The sequence below is a fragment of the Lissotriton vulgaris genome, chromosome 7 (assembly GCF_964263255.1).
Source record: "Lissotriton vulgaris chromosome 7, aLisVul1.2, whole genome shotgun sequence".
NCBI lineage: Eukaryota > Metazoa > Chordata > Amphibia > Caudata > Salamandridae > Lissotriton > Lissotriton vulgaris.
Window position 1 is genome coordinate 860,003,292 of NC_141695.1, and position 18,519 is coordinate 860,021,810.

At 44.9% G+C, this 18,519-nt stretch overlaps 1 protein-coding gene across 2 annotated transcripts in view; it reads right to left on the bottom strand.

The window, feature by feature from the left end:
- The window catches only part of CNOT8 (CCR4-NOT transcription complex subunit 8), a 53,154-nt gene extending 37,111 nt beyond the window's left edge, over positions 1-16,043 (bottom strand). The window contains exons 1-4 of one of the 2 annotated variants that reach the window (XM_086931247.1): positions 15,923-16,043; positions 13,448-13,699; positions 10,169-10,362; positions 8,827-8,988 (exon numbers count right to left, since the gene is read on the bottom strand). In XM_086931247.1, coding sequence (XP_086787373.1) covers positions 8,827-8,988; positions 10,169-10,362; positions 13,448-13,564 — 473 coding nt within the window. In that variant the 5' untranslated portion in view covers positions 13,565-13,699; positions 15,923-16,043. Of the gene's footprint in view, positions 1-8,826; positions 8,989-10,168; positions 10,363-13,381; positions 13,700-15,922 lie in introns of both variants that reach the window. The other variant, XM_086931246.1, reaches the window with a different exon arrangement.
- Positions 16,044-18,519: the final 2,476 nt, after the last annotated feature.

The following is an 18,519-nucleotide window of genomic DNA, read 5'->3' on the forward strand; positions in this document are numbered from 1 at the left end:
AAAAAAAAATGTTTTTTGTTTAACTGGAAATGGAAAAAATTTAAATATATAGAACTGACAGATGTATATGCAAAAAGTATGGCCCTAAAATGCACACGGTTGGTTGTAACTAATAAAAAGATTTTTTTTAAAAAGGATTACTACATGGCAGAAACAGGACTACGGGTGCAAATCCTTTTCCTCTACAGCATTGGTTGTTTTCTAAAATATCTACAGTAGAGAGTTCTCACCATCATCACAGACTGTTTTCCTTTGCCCTGTCCTGATGAAGACCCAGGGTGATGTTTAGGAATTACACACATGATGGGTCGAAACGTCGACGATAGCTACCAGCACTCCCTTAACCTGACAAGCTTCTTCCATCTCTAATGTAACAAGCATTTGCAATGCAATACAGCTCGCATTAGTAAAGTTAGAGGTATTAGTATTGTAAATGACACATTTTTTATTTATGTTTTTGTTTTGAAAATAGCGAAATTAATAAGTTTGTCATTTACAATGCCAATAGTGTTAACTTTTGCAAACGTGACACCTATAGCATTTGTAATGCAATATGTGTTGTATTGACATGACTTAGATGTATTAATATTAAAAATAACAATGGGTTGTATTTTTTTCAATATTTAATACTTAAATAAAAGTTATTGTAATTTATAATGGCAATAGCTTAAACTTTTGCAAATAACTTTTTGGAAGATTATGTTTAGTGTATTTTATTGTGATGAAAATACAAGAACAGAAGTGAAATATTAACATTTTTTTGTGACATTTGTAATAAAGTTTGAAACATTGACAGAACATATTTGAATCAGTTGTTGTTGAATGGTTGCCCAGATTGATGCTGTGGTGGCTCTGAATGATGTGGCGGCGACGAGTGATGCTGTGGCGTTCAGTGATGCTGTGGTAGCGCATAGTGAGGTTGTGGTGCCCCTGAGTGATGCTGTGGTTATGCGATGGATAGTGAGGGCGATAGATAGAGGGAGGGCGAAAGATAGATAGAGGCAGGGTGAGAGATAGAGGCAGGGTGAGAGATAGAGGCAGGGTGAGAGGGCGAGGGATGGAGTGTGGGCAAGGGATGGAGTGTGGGCGAGGGATGGAGTGTGGGCGAGGGATGGAGTGTGGGGCGGGGGATGGAGTGTGGGGCGGGGGATGGAGTGTGGGGCGGGGGATGGAGTGTGGGGCGGGGGATGGAGTGTGGGGCGGGGGATGGAGTGTGGGGCGGGGGATGGAGTGTGGGGCGGGGGATGGATGGAGTGTGGGTCGGGGAAGGGATGGAGTGTGGGTCGGGGAAGGGATGGATGGAGTCAGGGGAATGGATGAAGTGCGGGTATGGATGGATGGAGTGCGGGTATGGATGGAGTGGGGGGGATGGATGGATGGAGTGGGGGGGATGGATGGATGGAGTGGGGGGGATGGATGGGTGGAGTGGGGGGGTGGGTGGAGTGGGGGGATGGATGGGTGGAGTAGGGGGGATGGATGGATGGAGTGGGGGATAGATGGATGGAGTGGGAGGATGGATGGATGGAGTGGGGGGATGGATGGATGGAGTGGGGGGGATGGATGGAGTGGGGGGGATGGATGGATGGAGTGGGGGGGGATGGATGGATGGATGGAGTGGGGGAGCCGAAGGCAAGAAAAAAAAAAACGAGTACAATCAGGGAAGTAGAAGTCAAGAAAACGAGGGCAATCAGGGGAGCAGAAGGCAAGAAAAATCAGGGGAGCAGAAGGCACGAAAAACGAGTACAATCAGGGGAGCAGAAGGCACAAAAAACGAGTACAATCAGGGGAGAAGAAGGCACAATACCACCATAATTATGCATGTACTGGAAGGGCTTTCTCGAAAAACATTTTCTTTCAAGAGAAACAACAAAAAAGTGTGAATGCACATTTGTGTTACAATTTGTATGCAGACTAGTACACCTTGTATGCCTTGCCTTCCACATGAGAAAATGTTATGCATCTGAGTACTTAAAACAAAAAACGAATCCACACCAAAAAAGCAATAATCCTGCAGCAGCACATTTCTAAAGTGGCCTTTTCAAATCGTGCACGATTGTTGCGAGCCTGAAAAGGATGTATAAGCCTATCTTAAGGCCTTACTGCTTCAGAAAAATGAAAAGCACGAGTGGGCATGAGGAGACATGCATCGGGACAAACTGCGCACAGAAGTCTCCCACATGTTGCTACATTCTTTCACAAAGGATGGCCGTGTTACGCAGATTTAAAAAAATTAAAAAACAACTTCAGCAAACTGTGCAACAAAAAAACATAATGCCATGATGAAACAACATTACACCCATGTGCGTTGAAACAAGGATTTTCACATCACACTTAAGGCACAGGCAGCATCTCGGCCTATGCAAATTAGTCTGGAGAAACGCGTTTTATTTTTTTAAGCGGTAGCTCAAAATGAAATCTCTGCCTCTACCACGTGTGACCTCAAAGGAAGGTTGGGAGGGATATATATGGGATAATATGAATCTAAACAAAGAGCACGGAAAGGAAGCAGCTATTACTGGAGGTGTCTTTCTTTGATCTCTGTGAGTGTATGAGGGGTCAACAGGCTTTACAGAAGGAGGCTGGGAGGGGGGAGGAGAAATGCGAGACACGGCCTGGCGGCCGTGGACAAAAACATAGTGGGACTGAAAGCCAAAAACGGAGATTAGCATGCCACTAAAAATGAGGGTTGCAAATAAATGAGTTTGTATGCCTACATGCATCCGATATCAAAAGATGCACGTTAAAAGTAGTACCGAAGTGAACCCCATTAGAGGTTAAACACAAAACATTTAAGAAAAAAAATGCCCTCTTCATGCATTTCTGTGCATCGGATTCTGAATGAAAGGGCACACAACCAAATAACAAATATGAATCAAAACAAAGAGAGCACGGAAAGGAAGCAGCTATCACTGGAGCGGTCTTTTTGATCTCTGCGAGTGTATGAGGGGTCAACAGGCTTTACAGAGGAGGCTGGGAGGGGGGAGGACAAATGCGAGACACGGCCTGGCGGCCGTGAAAGTGAAGTGAATAATTAGGGGAGGAGAAATGCCTGAGGCCGAGCGCACGCTGTGTGGAGCCCTTTGAAGTGAAGCTCTAGGAGGCAGGGGGCTCGGGGAGAAGCGCGTTCACGAGCACATGCACTCCTTCAAATCCGCTGTTGGTTTGAGAACGATTTTGCCCACTAAAATTCTCCCCTATCCATTCCTTGCGGAATGTGATAGACGAGCCCTAAAAAGGACCTCTGCTTGTACAGTTATCCGTTTCTTTGGGATACTCTCAAAAAGAATCTTTTCTGTAATAATTGTATCTGTGTATATGTCAACTATGTCTTAACTGTAAGATTTGATGTACCGGTTTTTTCTTTTTTTTCTTTCATATTGTGTATGTTTCCCAACAGCCCTGTGTGACCTTATGTCCTGCTATTTTGTACATCACTTTACGGTATATGAATGATCATACACCTTGAAACTTTAATGTGTTAGTGTCCTATATTATTTTGTCTTGCCCGATTGATCTGCCTTGCCAAATAGAATGCTTGCGAGGGATTCATTCTCATGTTAAATAAATATTACCTCCCCCATACAACCAACTGTTGCTGCATACTGCTACATTTCCCAGGTTATGAGGGATACTGGTTCACCCCATTATTTTTAATGGCGGTGTGGGTCTTAGCAGGGTGGGAAGGGTAGTTAAGGCAATGCAGCCTTTCCAAGAGCATCACAGGCGTGGAGCCGCACCTACACCAAATAAGGTCTGCTATGCGGTTCGTGCACTGCCTTGGTTTTGAGGTGTAAAAGTCCACGCTCAATGTGCAATATGTCTTTCTCCAGTTGCCGACGCATGTTCCAATTGACTCCTAAACAGTGGCCTCAGAGCGTCACCTTAAAAGCATCGCACTCAGTTGACCTTGCGTCTACAGTGCCGCCATTAAGATCAAAGTAATCATCAATGGCTGAACCATTAAAATACCAAAACAATGGATCCTCCATCACGACAGACTGTAAGAACCAGTTAGGGATAGAGGGGAACCTGTGTCCCATGTAAGTTGAAGGTAATGAGGATCATAATCTGAGTAGGTGTGGCCCAGAGAGTCAATGTGGGTGACAGACCGGTGTACACCTTGGTGGAGGCATTGTGAAGACGCCATATATCGGTGAGGTGCCAGTTCTGCAGCCAATCACCAAGTGTGTGAGTGTTACAGGTCACAGCTGTGTGGGGAACCAACAGTCCAGGTCAGTAACCAGTACGCTATTAAAGTCCCCTCCTAGCAATGATGGGAGCCCACTCCAGCGGGACAAGATCCCCGATATTGCGCGCAGGAACGGTGTTTGATCTGTATTTGAAGCATATATGTTGTCTAGAAGTATATGGTGGCCATCTAGTCAGCCTTTGATAAAAATATAACAACCCTCTGGGTCGGTCACTACATCATTCACCACAAAAGGGGCCACTGGCCGGATCCATATCAATACCCCACGGGCGTAAGAGAAATCAGTAGTAAAGTTGACCCCACCATCATCGCTGCAGCTTGGTTGCTTCTAGAAGCACCAAATTAGATTCCTGGAGCAATGCTCTATGTGTGGATTGGCGCTTAAGAAGAGTAAATAGCATGGCAGCGCACAGGGGTATGGACATCACACACATTCAAAGTTATCACTTTAGTGTGTGCCATGTGCCCTATGACAGAAGTGGCAGCAGTTGACCATGTGAAATGTAGCTATGGTTCGGTGTGCACATAGGAGTAATGCTTCATGAGTGGAGGGGACACGTACGGGCCACATAATACATAAACATTTAAACAGTAAAGACATGTCTAAAAACAGTGAATACCACAGAGCAGTGCACAAAACAAGTGTCCTCCCAAACCATGAAACAATGTACGTCACTCAAACAGTTATGGTATCAGTATAGTGGCGGAAAGGGTACAAAAACTAGAGCTAAAGGAACCCCAACTGATGAAAGACAACCAAGAACAAATATTCTTTATAGAAGTAAAGCCCATATGTCATTCATATGTAGGAATACCTGTGAAGTAAAGGGACATGGTTAGACAACTGCAAACAAGGCACAGCGGCAATGCAAACTCTAGATTGATGGAAGCTATGCAATATGAATCAAATAGTGGTGTACACTGTTTGTGGAGTCACTGCTGGCAGGGTCGCCGACTTTAGCCAAGAGGGCCAAGTGGCAGTGGAGCTTTCGTCACTAGAAGATCGAAGTGACTCTTTTTCAGGACTGGAATGCTGTGTGGCGTCAGCATTTGCAGCAGCCCGTTGCAACACGTGTCTGCACTCTGCGGTCATCTGCTCAAAGTCAGGTGTAGTCTTGGGAGTCGGAGAATGATGCAGTTTAAGTCTGCGCACGGAATGGCAGCCCCCTTAGGGAGTGCGAGTTGTGCCAGTGCCGGCTGCGACAATCAGGGCACCCAGGTAGCAGATGCCTCCAACTATCCCCATTCATCTTCCGGCGAGTCACAGAAATGCATGGTTCCACCCACAACCACCAATAAGCGCATCGGAAAGAGAAGCAGGTAGCACAAGTCCAGTTCACTGAGGCGTCGTTTCACAGCAAGAAAGGAGTTCCCCTGGAGCTGTACTGCAATGGTATAATCCGAAAAAACATGATGCAGGCGATGTCTTTGATCTCAGTGGGCTTCTGGATTTCATGCAGGATGGTATCTCTGTCACAATAATGAAGTAAACGGAGCACCAATGTTCATGGGCTGGAGCCAAGGGTGGGATTTCGCTGTGGGACACAGTGTACCCTTTCAACGGAGAAGGACTGTGACAAGACAGCTGGAGGTCACTCCGCCATCGCTCCATAATAGTGACTGCATCGTGCTCCCCACGTTCTCCTGGGGGCCCACAACGTGACCATTGTTTCTCCTTGAGCTCCCCTCTGCATGTTCGTCCCTCTGCTCCAAGGTTTGGACGCACTCCAATAAGGTCTGTATGGAGGATTCTATGTGTTGGGACTTTGGCCACAGGTCTGCAAGGATCCGCTCCGCTGTGTCAACCAAATCAGCAAGCTTGCAGTGCTCAGCATGTAGCAATGTGACGGCCGTAGCCACATTATCTATCTTGGCTTCTAGGGAGGTCCTAGTGCGTTCAGTAGCCTCCAGGACGGTGTCCAATTTGTCTTCGAGCGATAGGGAGTGGTCACGCGGTACTGGTCGCCGCAGTAGTTGCAGTCGAAGGGGAGAAAGGTGTGCCCTGTGTAGATGAGCGTAAAAGCTACACTTCAATGTAGCGTACGCCATGGTCCGCTGGTGTAGTGGCTCTGTCCCACACTCTTAAAGGCCCGCTTGCTGGTGTTAAGTTGTCTTTGGGATACCGCAGCACAAGCAGCCAAGTGCAGTAGGCAGGGAGCAGCTAGTATAGGTGGATCAGGCAGGCGCCGATCGAAGGGAGGATGATGAGTTGTAGGCCACAAATCAGAGAAGACACGAATGATAGCGCAGGAGTCCAAGGAGGGGGCAAGGCATGCAGGGTGTGTTAGCCACAAGCTGGAAGGGTGCAGAGTGGTTCAGCGGGCAAGTACACACCATGCCGTCTGTCAGCGGATGCTTTAGAGCACTCAGCTAGATATGTGCTGGGGGAATTCATCTGGTTATCTGGACTGCAATCAATGAATGCTGTGCGGGCTCACGGGACAGTCAGCATTAGCTGTGCGAATACAAGGTATGGTTTCTAGCTACCACCTCGTGGAATTTCCAGCCACATCACTCAGTATACTCAGGCATCAGCAGGAAAATCACACCTCGTGCTGTGAGCATATTGGACACACGAAGCAGGGGAGGAGGGATAAAGTTCCTCCCCATACCGGCTGATGCAACACCCCACCAAGAAGGGAGAATAAACTGGTACGCAGCGTAGACCACTAAATGAAGGGGGAGTCGAGGGGAGCAGAGCAGGCACAACATGCAGCAGCACATCATACTTATAGGCAACAGAGAGTCAGGACAGTGTCAGGCAGGTAATACAGTTCTGGGGGTGGAGGGCACTGCAAATACAAGCCCTTTTAGCTAGTCAGCCTGCAGGGCAGAGCAGCGTGGTGTAATGACCCCAGTACAGACTTCTCCGGTGCCTTGTGTCTCCTGCCTCTCCCACTGTAGTGTCTGGGCCTTTGGGGGCAATAGTGGAGATGGGCCAGGGCAGCAGACACAATTGCGGACCAACTGTCTATCTCAAGCGTGGCTGTATGAAGATAACGGTCATCGGCTGGGCATTGGCCGGTACCGACCTCCGGGTCCCACAGCCAGCGCGCAGCAGGGCAGAGCGGTTACAAAGCAGCCCAACAGCACCTAGTCCTCCCAGCACAGCCGAAAGGTCGCAAGGCCGCTCCGGAGCATCACACAGCGACCCCCCTCTCAAGAGGCTCGGACTGGAGGCAGTTTGGGGGAGCGGACACCAGTGCAGGGGCTGCTGATCCTCTAACACAGTCTCTTCCTGCAGGTGCAAACAATCGCCGAACACAGCCTAGGTGCGCCATAAACCCCCAGACCCTCACAACCGCCGCGCAGTGCGGCAGAATGGCAGTACTGTAGTGAACTAGTCTCCCCGCTCACACCCGGTAATCCAGCGCTCCAGTCAGGGTTGCCAAGTTGGTTGGTGCCTCAATGTGCCTCCGGCCTACACGCCCACTCTCCCAAGGCTCAGGTAGTGCGTCGCTATTGCATGGCAGCACCTTTGCTGCAGCAGGCCTCCCCTGGTGCAGGGGGTGTCTCATCAAGTAGGCAAGGGACTCCCAACCTCCATGGGGCACTTTGCCACCATGAAAAAGCGAAGCTCGTCCACCACACCCAGCCACCGCCTGTCACCATACAGCAGTAGGCCTAAGCCAGGCCAGTACTCCGGTGTCGCCCCAGGAGTCCAAATGTTGCTCAAAATGTATTTGGCTGGTGTGCGGCAAGGCCAGGAACTCAATGGGGCAGGTTTAAACGGCAGATGGCTGTCAAAAGTGAGGATAATCTGCAAATAACGGTTTTAGGTGTATCGAGCCATTTTAAAGTGCTTCTTTAAAATGGCTCGCAATGGCTATCTTGCAAGTCATTCCTCCCTCCCCCCTCTCCCGATATAGTGCATAGTAGTGGTGTTTGAATCATGATGTAACAGATGTGGTGAATGCTTTCAAGGCCATTGATACAACTTTCTGATCTTAAAAAGTGGAATGGTACATTTTTTATTGGCCCTTAATTGTCAAATTGGGGAAATAAGCCTCCCAACCTGATAATGATGTGTCTGTTACTACGATCGGTCTCGAATTTCTGTCCCCAAAAAATTATTGCTGCACCACCATGTTAGTGATTGTGAGGCTCATGTTGTTAATTGGAGAATGTCCTCCCAATTGCCTCTCTTTTGGCGAATTATGATCCTCGTGACACTGTTGTAGCGGTCTTTACGGTGTTTAGCAAGAACGTATGATTGGAGAGATATGGGGAAATTATGCCAGGTGGTAGTGAGAATCCGAGGAGGCGGTCATGAAGTGTGGGGGCACCAAAATGGATTGTCGCACCGGGCGCCACCAGCGCCCTGCTGGTACTTTATAAAATATGCCTCATGCCAGTTTATAATATTATGGGTATTACACATTTTCGTCTTACACAATTTGAATTCCATAAACCATAATACATGTAAGTCTTGGTACTGTTGGTTGTGGTAAGAGTAACTGTGTGAATACTGTTGATTGTGGAATGAGGAACTATATGTGCGAAGACAATATTTGACGTCCGTAACTGTATGATGTAAAAAGAAATGTACTGTAAATAAAACTCGTACATGATCACATACCACCATCAACTTTAACGCACACAACACAGATACATACCTATGAAAGGACAGCCACTTGACATTGTCACAGAGAACGACTCCAGAGGTCATAAGGAGTTCAGCAAACCGCAAAGTGTCAATTCCCTCTTCTTCATGCTTCTGGAATTGCAGCCCCGAATTAGCTAGAAGGTCGATGGAATCCTGAGAGTACATATCCTCACTGGGGAGTGAAAGAGTCAGAGATAAGAATGGCCAGAGTACATGAACAAACGCAGCTACAGTGTGTAGAACATGAAGGGCAAACATTTGTTGGGTTGATAGCCACTGTGCTATTGAGCAAGAATGTAAAGGTTTTGGGGGAATGAACAGTAAGATATGGAGATGTGACACTGTGAATGAAATAAGGGGGAGAGACAATGAGGAAGAGACTCCCAGCATGGGACCTCGTGGTTGGGCTACGTTTAAACACACAGGATTATAAACAAGAAGCCTGGGTCTGAGCTAATAAAAAGGAGCACATGCTAAAAATCATGAAATTCGTTGAGCAACACCTGAGGGAAAGAACTTCAATTTGAAAGAAGGGAGGGACTTTGCTAGCAAGCGGTTTGGAGGCACAAGTATATTATGAACTTACAGAGGGCGGTGTAGCAGGGTCCAGTTGAAGTTTACTGACAAATGCATGTGCCTATGTCTACAAATGGAATAAATGTCAAAATGTTTGTAACTCACCAAGACTTGTAGGGTTTATTGTTTTTGAAAATGAACCAAGTGCTGCAACTTTAAATAGTGATATTTGTGAGCCTATGAGCAATTTGGGAGGACAAACAATTTAGCAACTCAAGCCCAGAGAGCTCAGTGTGCGCTTTATACAAAGCTGATTCGATCTTACACAAAGCTTGGAATTCAACACTGATTTAGTAGCCAGGATTTATTGTGGAGGACAAGAACCCTGTAGAGAAGAAGGGTATATAAAGAATCTCACATTTTGAAAACACCAGTCTACAGACCCTGCAGAGCCAATCCCAGAAGATTAGTGTAGTGTGAAAAATAGAATTCCACTTTTGTCACTAGATGTTGTCACAATACCTATTAACCTCAAAATCTCAACCACTCTCTCCTCAGAAGCATTCACCGATAATGATGAAAGCTTTAAAAGAAGGATCTAGACATTGAGGGGACTGTTACACTGATAAAAGGAAGGTGAGGGTGGTAAGTAATGTAAGTGATACATTGACGTGTATCACGAGAAGCAAGTCCCTTGTTAGCTTTTTGTCACATATAGGAGATTCACAACCATCAACAGCAAAATTCAATATTCTCATTGGCAATTACTATATATGAGTTCTCACTTGGAAGTAACAGCCAGCAGATACAGTTGCCTTCCTCTGCTCTTGACTTACGTGAGGTTAAACCTGAAGTTGAACTGCCAGGTGTTGGTCCCAGGCGGATACTCCCCCTTCTCATTCATGAAAGTCAGACCGAGCTGGATGATTTTAAGCAAGTCCACGTTACAGCGCAGAAGCTGATACTGATAGTCAATGGTGCTGCGGAATTCACCGATCGGCCTCACCACCACCCCAGGAAACTCTGTATCCTAAGGACAGCAATTAAAAGAACACTTAACACTGCAGAAAGGTTGAAAGAAAATTGTAGAACGCAGCTCTTTCATCTCCCTCACTTCAACTACCGTCCAACAATCAGAAAGTTAAGAAAAAAGCTACTACTTAACTAGTTGCCTTTAAAAGACAAGCAATTGCACAAACAAATTGATCTTAATAAGCTAGCCGCGCCACCCAGCCTTAAAGAGAAAACCACTGCCCTTCTACTTCAATATTAGCAATCACAATTAGATATTGTGAAAATAAATGTGTATTTTAGTTACCGAATGGGAAAGGCCAAACCCCTTCATAGCTCTACCCAAAGCACGGGTACAAATCAATGATGAAATCATTCAACAATGGCAAATTATGCCTAGAATCCAGACTATCCCCAACCCTGCACAAAACAAAACACATGACGGTCAACACTCTGAAAATGTAGCTAAGAGTTCTTACCAATAAGTCATTTTAAAGAACTTTAGGGAAGAAGCACTTTCTAACCTTGACGGATAAGATCCGGAGGCAGTTGCAAAATAAACAGTGCTCTGATCACATAGCCTGTTGATTTCGCGGTAATTTAGATTTTACCTACCAGATAATGCTGGTTGCATGCTTACTGAGATCATACAATCTGTTGGCATCATACTTTCAAACTGCCCTTAATGCATACATGTGCCAGGGAATTAAATTCACTAGATCGTCATTGTTGGCTCTCCCACGTTTCATTACTACAGTCTATCTGTGGCTGAGCAGTGCTAGCTAATCATTTACGACAGCTGAGAGCTCTCATTTTAATCATGCATGCAGTAGCCTGTTCACAGGTTTTTGCTATTGTCAATGCGTCTCACCTAAACCAGTTTTTCTTGAACCATAGGTCTTTTAATTTGAAGAGGAGTTTCCATGTCCCATACACTCCCTTTATAATCTTGCAGTTTCCAGACATGCGCTTTTCTTGTTGCTGTACATTTTCTGAGTTCTTATGTCAGCTGGGCACTGCCCTTTCTAATTTAACACCTTTGTCAACTTATTCTCTTCAGACTACACCTTGTTTTCTGCAGAGCGGTTTTCTTCAATTTCTAACCAACACCAGATTTGAATTGAGTGATAACCTATAGACTGCCTTTACTGCCTCTAGGTGTAGTTCTGGCCAATAAATGTAATTCCTCGTAATTCCCCTCGTTAGAGTTTGTTCTCATGTATATAATGGGCTTTCCTTCACGAAGAGTACAAATCATACCCTACATTAGTTTTATAACATGTGAAGAGTCGGTCCTCTTTCCATTACTGTTACGCCCCACCAATGGGAAGACACTGTTCTGTATTTAAAATAGACGTGTGAATCCGTTTATTTGAACCCACACTGAGGAAGGCAGACACGCCGAAACGCGTCTGTGGGGTCTATTTCAATAAAAGAGAGTGGTATTAATCCTGCCTGAGTCTTGTGATGTCATGAATTTAATATGCAGTGAAACTGAGCTGTGTCGGAGTCTGTTACATTTCGAACAGGCTGTGGTGAAGGATGTTTCAAACAAGCTGCCCGAACTGTTACCGACACGGCCTCTTAGTCAGGCGCTCCACAGCGACGGGAGAGAGTGAAGATTGTATGGAATATACACGCTGTAGAGCCCCCCCGGCGCTGGAGTTTGAGGTATGCGGTTATGCGTCTGGTATTGGCATATGCCGGTCAGCAGGCCGCCCATCAATAAAATGCATTGGGGAGAGAGGAGAGCATTATTTTATTGCACAATGGGACACTGCCTGAGCATGAAAGACAATAACAAGACACTGGTGGAGCACACGTATAAGACTGCTGCACTCTGAGGCAATTTCGGAACATTATTAGGTGTCTACACAGAGGTGACTACACCTCGCGTGTAAACAGCAGCACTCAGGACGGCATTCTGTTCGGAGTCATTTACTCTCAGAGAGGGACGCATCAGTGGAGGTATATTTTATCAGGAACATCAGGAGGTAGGACTGCGATATAAGATTCCACAAGACACAGACTAAATCATTATCAACAAGGGTTGGAGGATTACCTGAAGTTGTTTTGGCCAAAATCGGGCACAGGCCACGGTTAACTGTTTAGGCATATGGTAGCGGGTTGTTATGGCTACAGGAAGCATCACCAGGACAAGGAGCCAGTCCTCTTTCCATGACTGTTCCGCCCAACCAATGGGAAGACACTGTGCTGTATTTAAAAATCGATGAGCGAATCCCTGTTTATTTGAACCCACACCGAGGAAGGCAGACACGCTGAAACACGTCGGTGGGGTATAATTCAATAAAAGAGAATGGTATTAATCATGCCCGAGTCTTGTGATGTCATGTCATATGCAGTGAACATGAGCTGTGTCGGAGTCTGTTACAATTCAAGCAGGCTGTGGTGAAGGATAGATATATTTATTTATTTATTTATTTATTATCTACTGCCGGTCGCCAGTAGATAGTTATAGTTAGGACCTAGCTTCCATAGGAAAAGCGTTATTTCTTTTCCCAATAACTTTGGCGCCAGTTAACGAATCTTTGCGAAATTTTCAAAACTAGTGGAGTGCTTTATATATTAGCATCTCCCAATACTGAACAACTCAAGTCACTTTTCCGGGTACCAATGCTTAAAAAATAGTCATTTGTACCTTTCAGCCGGTGTCACATTTCTACTTGTAACAAATCTATCCAGAGGTACTTGAACAACCAGATCATTTGCTTCTTCCCCAGCAAATGGACAGTCCTAGTTTGAGTTTGTGTGTTCTATATTACACGGGTCATTAGCAAATATATTTCAGATATACATTAACTCATTTATTTTGAATTAATGGCTAAGCCAACATATATTACAGGTTTTCCACATCCTGCCATCTTAGGAACGGTCATGCAATGATCTTTTTTGCTCAGTCATTCAATCTTTGCTTGCCCCCAAATAAACTTACTAACTACTCCATAATCCTAAGCCAATATGCTTAGATTTCGTTTCTACAAAGAATGTTCGCAGCCCCAGCTTTTTTTTCCACCTACTGCATGACCAAATCCCACTGCTGAGGAGCCACAGGCCATGTCATCCATTGGGTGAGGCCTGCTCACCATGGCGATGTAGCTGAACGTGCGCACCATCTCGCGGATTTTCCTCATTTCGTCTTCCAAGTTGACAGCCCACACCTCGCAGATAACTTGGGTGTTATCCACGATTGCAGCGGGCATGCTGGGGGCGTTGGCGGAAGGTGCAATGCTGGGAAGTTGATGGGACACCAGGACTGACCACAAAAAAAAAGTACTGGACTCGGAAGAGGGCCAATAAGGCTCAATGTATGGCGGCCCAAGGACCGCTGCTGGAACCTGAAAAAAATGGAAACAAAACATCAAACCAGTCTGGTGCAAATTAACTGACAAACAGGTTGCTTTACCAAATACAGGAATAACGTGATTTGACTATGATCAGTAAAGAAATGTCATAACTCTCATGGTTTCCCAAGTCTCTGTCTGAAAAATGGTTCCACAAGCTCCATAAAACTTTACTAAGCAACAGATCTGAATGGAATATTCCTTGAAGTGACAATGAAAAATAAAACAATATTTTTCATGTAGTGTCTTCACGTATGGTTGGTACAGCATGCTAAATCTCTTTCTGTCAAGTTACCCGGACAGTTGTGAATACGTTTTAGTTATCTACACTTTGAGCCAGACTGCTGATGCCAGTTACTGTATTTGGAAACAGTGTTTACTGCAGATCAGTTACAGAAAATATAGCGCAGAGAAGCATGTAAAATGTGCCATAGCCAAATTCACAGCAAGTGCATGTTCAGAAGGCAGTGTCCAGTAATATTGTTATAGTAGAATATAATCTTATATTAGGAAGGCATCCAGTACATATCAGGGCATATTTCGTTTGAGTTCAGCTTCAAAGTGGTGTAAAGTACACAAAATTGGGTTAAAGGAGTTATTGCTCAGTCTCGTATGACGTCTTGCTTAGCCCCATGTGTAGAGTGTTACAGTCCAGTTTTAGATGATGTACGGTATAGCCCTTTGCTCAAAGCGTTGCTGTTCAGTGAAGAGAAGTCTTGATAAGTACAGCAGTGACCACAGCATATTATGATCCAGATAAAAAATAAGGTATGCAGGACAGTTTAGTTTAATAGCCGTGTCATCTGTACAATGCTCAATGGGTTACTTATAGTTCAGTCTTAGGTGACTGTATCCACACAGAACAGACAGATGCTCAATATGACATTAACCACTTTATGCAAACCTTGGGGCATGGGGACAATTTCATTTCATTTTTTTAACTATATAATGGTTTCCCTCAATTCATACTATCTATCTTATAATATACGGATGTATTTTTTAATGGTAACTGCGAAAGGATAAGTGGGCATGAATACATTCTGACTCCTGTATCAGCTACTGCCAATGGTTGTCCTTCTAATGGGCCCGAATACCCATTGTATACAATGCCTCACTGGCATTAATGGGCAGCAGAATCCTGTTGCAGAGGGGTGTGATAATTAAACGATTCTAACTGAATATATGCACGTAACTTTATGTGAACTAGAGTATTTAGCAGGCGATGCAATTTGGCCTGACGAAAATTAACAGAGAACTTTCACTATAGATATCAATTTCTATAGGATCACAGACCACCTCTTGCAGAAACTGCAAAATGAAAAGGTTAGCTAACCACCAACTGCAGCGATGGCCACATGCACAGGCCTAGATGCCTACGCTAGACTTTTATACCGGACATCAAGCATCCCGGTAATATCTAATACTCCATACAACTTTAAATGATTGCACAGCCCCAGACACACTAAGGGGCACCCCCAGACCGCCCCTCAGAACAAAATGCCCAAGGGATTCATTCGCATTTATTCAAAGTGCCCCTGCACTCATCTGAAGGTGTACGTGCCCCCTCGTACTCCAATGAATGCCCAAGTGCCCTTCTGCACTGCTCTGTGGGACCCTTGCACGTCTCTGAAAATCTAGGTTCCTCCCTTTAAACTTCTGCACTTCTCTGAAGGTCCACACTCCTGTGTTGGGAAGTTCTAATTGCTATATAGTCTTCGAAATGCCCAACTGGACTCCTCTATGGAACTCTGTACGCCCTCTCGAGCCCTAGTACACCCACCTAACCCAATTAAGGTAAGTACAAGTGACGCGCACATTTTTCTAAAGGTTCCCGAACCCATCCTACTCCTCCGAAAGCCCAAATGCAACATCCACTCTTGAATGTTCATGTTGAATCTCAATTGTACAGGATACTCGCCTACTAGCCTTACCCTTTACTGTATATTTAGGACTGATATATACTTTAGTTGTCTTGTAGGGATCGAGAACAAGTGTAGAGCGCTTTAACACCTCTGAATAATCACCGTGCCACATAAGGCTGCAAAAATAAAGTGCACCCCCAACTACTCTAAAGGTCCCAGTAGGGAGGCCTGAACATTTTCCCATTCTAAATAACCTAGTTGTCTTTTGCATTCCTCTAAAGATCCGAGTAATCTCTACCCCTCCTCTTAAAGTCCTAGTGTCATCTACCCTCCTCCTCTAAAGCCCCCTACTTACACGAATCGTTCGTATTTTCACCCTAATACCCGTTGTCCGTTGTTGATCTTTTAACGGATGTCATTTGTCTGTGAATTCAGCATTTCCGGGTCGCGTAACAACCAATCACACATTCTCGAAGTTGTTTGGGAGTGGAAAACTATTGATGTGTAAGATGACCTACGATTGGCGCATCGTTACTACGTAAGCCAATCCTAGTGCGCCGTCCAGAGTTCCGATGTGCTGATTGGCTACAGATGCACAGAGTCTGTATGTATGCATCTCTATCCGAGACAATGTGCGATAGTCAGTGGGTGGTGCTGCCCACCCCAATTTGGAGATTAGATACATTTTAAACGGAGAGGCGGACACACGCTGTGTCAAAGACCAGGGATTACAGCCCACCGGTTTCCCTCAGGGGCGTCGGAGACATTAATTTTCTGTGGGGCAGTCTTGAGAATTTTCCATTGACACTATACAAAGTGTCCGTGGCTACTTAGCCGCAAGCTCCTTTTATCGAACCGCATAGCTCAGAAGTGAAATAGAAAGGCAGGCATGTAGTTATAATTTGCAAGAATGCTTTAATTTTAACCACATTCAGCAATAATGCAAGTGTGGACATGTGAAGTGAAGCATAGGTTTTGTATTGGACGGGTATTGTTGAACACGTTTAACACTTTTTTGGGTATTCTGTAAAGTGCAGTATGCATAGTATGAAAAGTTGGGAGAAAACAAAACGGTTCACAAACTTTATGCATTGTCTTGAGGAGGCATTCGTTTTTGGCACAAAATCCTGTCTACTCTTTCGATAGCTGGTGCTTTGCATCAAAAAACATGGGTCATTGCACAGGAGAAGTTGTCAGTTTTTTGTGGCAGCCTCTCTGTTGGAAAGTGGATTATTAGTAGTGGTATGTATGCCTCAACTGTTGGCAATAAGCCATTAACACAGTCTAGGGCTAATATTAGATCTCAGAAAATGATTCCCATGCCCAACACTTGGTAGCTTGGCTCCGACCAAGCAGGCAGACAGGTATGTTAAGCATTTAAAAACACAAATTCAGTAATTAATTAAGGCGCAACATACAATAAAAAATCAAACACCAATTTATAAAAATAGGAAATATTTTTATCTTCAAAATTACACCAAAACGAAAAAATCCAATGTAGGGAACCTAAGAGATGATTTTTTAAAGAATAAACACTTTCTAGCACTTAGTCACCTTATGGTTTTTTTTCTCCCAAAGTTGCTCTAAACTTTTCAAACTTCTGGAACTTCTTTCTGAAGTTCCTCTTGGGGGTCCAAAGGGTCCAAAACAATCCAAGGTTCTGGAACCTCCAAGATGGTCCTGGAAAGTTTGGGACCACAATTCCCACAATGCACCTGGCCAAAATCCTTGAAAGCCCACTGGATGCACTCCAGGCAGGGGACTCTTGGTGGATTTGACACAGGTGAGCTCTGTTAACCGTAGCTTGCAGGGAGCCCATTCTTTATTCCTCTTGACACAAGGTACATCCAAAGGGCTGTAGTGCCAGATAATGCAGCAGGTGCAGTCAGTTGGAATGCATGGCCTGATGGTGCAAATCAAGTTTCCAGCATGGCATCCACTCTTTATTCCTCTAGAAGCAAGGTTAATCCAAAGGGCAGTTGTTCCAGATAATGCAGCAGGCATAGTCGGTTAGAATGCAGAGCCTTATGGTGCTAATCTAGTTTCTAGCTTGGCAATCCTTATCTCAGTTTCAAGCGACAGAGCCGAGAGGCTCTGCGCCTCTCAGATACGTATTCTGTGTTCTCTAGGGGTCAAACAGAAGGGCATTCATGTGCATTAAGGTGAATGGCAACTCCCCAGGGCAAGACCATTTCTTCCAAGAAGTAGTACAAAGGTTTCCAAGAAGCACTTTTTTTCTCAAAAATTCAATATGACTGAAGTCTCAGCAGAGAGGCAAGATAGCTAAACCAATCTCCAGGATGGCTCATCTCTATAGTCTCCCTCCCTCTGGCATCTGTACATTCCTTAAGCCTGCCACCTGGCTGGGTTCAGAGGGGATGGATGTAGATGGACCTGTCTTCTTCTGCCTGTCTCCTGCCTTTGAAGCTCATGGTTTACGACTCCTCCCCTTTGCTCTGGTATTCCAGGGTAGCAGAACCTGCTCCTCCCAGGTTGCTCCTCACCGGGTGCCACTTATCACTTTATTAAAGCAGCCTGGCTAATCCACTTAACTCTGAACAATCAAGACAGACCACTAGAAGGCTTAATTTTAGCTCACAGACAAGAAAGTCTTATAACTTATTTTCTATACATCATAGGATAAATCCAACATCAACACATTGTTGGATTTATCAATACCATTCTCCTAAATCCTTGAATGATATTTTTTCGATGTCCTTTGCCATAGTTATTAATTAATAAACTATTGCAATGTTAACCTATGTGGCTGGGGATCTACAATGGAGAAAATGAAATGTCCAATTTCTCCAACACCAGGGCCTATAACGCACATTTTATAAGGACCCTGCTTATAATACACGAGTCACCACACCTGGGACACCCAGGGGAGACTTTAGGGGTCCTAAATATACAAAATAATGTAGATACTCACCCCACAGTGTTCTTAGCACA